Raw genomic sequence first — 3,656 nt, 5'->3', positions numbered from 1 at the left:
TTTTCTTCATAGATTTCTTAGATTAAAACACTCCTAAATAGAATTTATCAATAATTTTTTTTCTTGTTAATTATGAAATATTTTAAAAAGATGGTTAAAAATTATCTTTTTAAATTTTTTAAATTTTTTATATAAGAGATAATGTAACTTAAAATATTTGAGATTTTCAAAAAAAAGATCTCACAATCGTATTGTTGATTGATGTGTTTAAATTTTTTTTATTTTTTTAATTTTTTTTTTAACAATGATATAAATAATTTAGGTGATTTTGGGCTATTTTGAGAAGTTGGCTAAAAGTCACTTTTTTTTGTTTGTAGCAAAAATCAAAAGTTGGCTTTTTTGTCTTTTTTTTCATTTGGAAAGTTTGTTTTTAGCCAACGGTGAAATTACAATTTTACCCTCATGGGTCAAAATGTGTTACATAGGTGAAGTCGTAAATATTTTAAATAAATGGGGGTAGTTTGGTTATTTTGTTATGATTTGACATCATAAACAAACATTAATCAAAAAGTCAAAAGTCACTTTTTACCAACTTCTCAAATCATTTGTCTAAAAAGATCAAAAATTTGATTAAAAGTCAAAAAGTCACTTTTTACCATCTTCTCAAAATAAGCATGTGAATTGAAAAGGTTGTGTTTTGTAAAGCTGGTATCGGTGGTGTTTGACAAGTTTTTTCTCTTGATTTTTATGATTTTTTTACTAAGAGATAAAATTTTTATAAAATTAAAAAAAAAATAAATTTAAATAAAATATCACATTTAATTTCATAATTATTTTATTTTTTCTTTCACAAATATGACATTCAACTATAAAAAAAATCTAATTATCTTTTCAAACACTAAAAAACTTTTCTCCAATAACATTTTACAATTAAAAAAATTATATAAAAACTCACTTCCCAAACACTAGATTACTTTATTTCCTTTTTAGGTACAATCCACTACTTATTTCGAAAACGTCTCTCGTCCACTGGCTCCGTTTTTTCTCCGTGTGCGGTTCCTATCTCTCCTCTCTGTCCTCGCGCTTTTATACATCTCTCCATTATCATTTCCTCTTCACACTATCACAGCCACACAGACACCCAGAAAGAGATTGGACTGGAAAATCTTCAAAAACCCTGAAAGATTGTGAATTAAAAAGATGAAAGGTGGGGTTATTGTTGAAGATGGATTCATATACGAAGAAGAAACCCATCTCACCGTTTTCAAAACCTCTGTTTTCTTCTCCGGCGATGGCTTCACTGTCTACGATTGCAAAGGAGAACTCGTCTTCCGAGTCGACTCGTACGGGCCCGACACTCGCGACACGGGCGAAGTTGTCCTCATGGATGCTTCTGGCAGGTGCCTCCTCACTGTCCGCCGAAAGGTAACCTACCCCTAACTTCTTCCTTTTCCACACTGTAGAGCGAGTCGACTCGGTGAGTCAATTTAGACGGTGATGTAACAATGAATCTAGAAAACAAACGGAAAATTGAATCTCATGAGGATATGGGTTTGCGTCAGTTTCTGGTTTGAACAAATGGGTATTGATTTGCATTTAATTTACTGTAAAGTTCACTCCTGAGTTGTGAGTCGTGACTCGTGAGTTGGTCACCTTACCGATCTTTTCTCTTTGAAGTTTTGAATACTAAAATTGCGCAAATGTAATGAAGAAAATCAATTTAAAAAACTGTGTTTTGTGTTGGATTTGAATTTACTGTGATATCTGGAACCTCCTTTCCGAGTCGACCCGTGGAGATTTCTTACTTTTTTTTAGGGTAGCAAATATTAGTTTAACCCATCGTCTATATAAAAATCGTACAAATATATCCTCTGCTTAAGATGGTTTAGAAGGGTGAAACTGTTTTTGAGAATTGAGGTTTTTAGTTTTTGTATTTTTTTTGTTTTTAGTGAATATTTTTAAAATTTTAAATATTTTTTTTACTTTTTTATATACATCTTATTTAGATATATTTGAAAAGTAAAAAATTTGTAAAAAAATATTTTAAAAAATTAATAAATACATAAAAATATAAAAAATGTACTGAATTGTTATGTTTTTTTTATATTTTTGGTATTAATTTTTTTTTTATAATTTTTTTACTTTTTAGGTGTATTTATGTTAGGAGTGTCTAAAAACTACTCCCTCTGTCCCATAATATTAGTCCCTTATTCCATTTTTCATTGTCCTAAAATATTTGTCCCTCTTCAAAAATCAAGTACAAAAATAATATAAATTTCCCATTTTGTCCTTCTTTTAAATTCATAAATAATATAAAAAGTACAATTATGACATTGATATTCCCAAAAAGGTATACTATCAAAGGGTAATTTTGAAAAATCAACTTTTTAAAAGTACAATAATTGTACTACCAAAAAAAGTTGGATTCTCCAAAAGGGACCATTAATTTGGGACGGAGGGAGTAAAAAAATTGCTTAAAATATTAAAAAAATTCAATAAAAATACAAAAAATAAGAAAATAAAATTTTTAAAAAAATATTTTTTAAAAAATGAAAACCAGCTGGTTACCATTTTTGTTTAGTTGGGTGGATAAAAATGTACGGTTAATAAATAATGATATCAAAATGATACGATAGTTGAAACGTCTGGTTGACTGGTTATAAGTAACATTTTTTTTAGAAAAAAATAAAAAACGGTAATGATTCTACTGAATACTTGTGAGTCGTTATTTAGAACGATCCGAGTCAACTCGGTGTTATTCAATATATGTTGATAATGGTGTGTTTTATCTGTGTTCTGAAGCAGAGGCCGAGTCTGCACCAACGGTGGGAAGGTTTCGTGGGAGAGAGAACGGACGGTCAGAAACCGATCTTCAGCGTGAAGAGGTCGTCGATAATCGGACGGTCGAGTTTGACGGTGGAGGTGTACACTAATCCGGGTGAGGAGTACCAGATTGAAGGGTCGTTCGCGCAGAGAAGTTGCACGATCTTCGATGCAGAGAAGCAATCGGTGGCTGAGATTAAACGGAAAGTGGATGCTTCGGCAAAAGTGGTGCTTGGGAAAGACGTCTTCTCTCTCTTCGTCAAGCCTGGCTTTGATGGTTGCTTTGCCATGGGATTAGTTCTTGTTCTTGATCAGATCAACGGTGACGATTTTGATGAGGCTGGTGGGGTTGAGGTGGTGGATCCACTGCTTGTGAATTCAAATCTGTCTTCTTAGATTTTGCTTTCACTTTTTTTTATTTTTTTATTTTTTTATTTTTTTATTTTTTTATTTTTTTAAGTTTTATTTTAATGGTTTGGGTTGAATAAATTGTGGATTTGTCATTTTCTCCGTTTTGGAATTTTGTTTATATAGAGTATTTTATTTTTGTTATAGATAATTTCTAAAATGTTACTACTAATCACGATCGGCACCCACAAAGAATTTGAGACCATTTTCATAAAATATTTTTCTGTAGCAGTGTTGATATAATTTAAGATCTCATTTGTCAATTATTTATTTATTTTTTTTATTAAAAAATTAAAAAAATTATTATATCATTTTTTTTAATTTTTTATTTTTTTACACATCTTTTTATAAAAAATTAAAAAATTATCAAAACTTGTGTTTTTAAATTGGATTTGGCCTATCCAGGAAAATTTTATTCATACATATAAACAATGGGGGTGTTTGGGAAGAAAAAAAAATAGTTAAATTTAGGTTAAAACTCACAA

The 3,656-nt window shown here is 29.9% G+C and overlaps 1 protein-coding gene across 1 annotated transcript; it reads left to right on the top strand.

Moving 5' to 3' along the window:
• The first annotated feature begins 460 nt into the window (after positions 1 to 460).
• Positions 461 to 3,266, top strand: LOC114261714 (protein LURP-one-related 12). The gene is made up of 2 exons (XM_028202013.2): positions 461 to 1,365; positions 2,746 to 3,266. Exons 1-2 carry the CDS (start codon positions 1,141 to 1,143, stop codon positions 3,157 to 3,159), a joined length of 639 nt encoding a protein of 212 aa, XP_028057814.1. The 5' UTR covers positions 461 to 1,140; the 3' UTR covers positions 3,160 to 3,266.
• Positions 3,267 to 3,656: the final 390 nt, after the last annotated feature.

This window comes from Camellia sinensis, chromosome 4 (assembly GCF_055761805.1).
Source record: "Camellia sinensis isolate YWXY chromosome 4, ASM5576180v1, whole genome shotgun sequence".
Taxonomy (NCBI): domain Eukaryota; kingdom Viridiplantae; phylum Streptophyta; class Magnoliopsida; order Ericales; family Theaceae; genus Camellia; species Camellia sinensis.
Note: the sequence above shows the minus strand (reverse complement) of the source record. Positions and strands in the feature narration are given on the sequence as shown.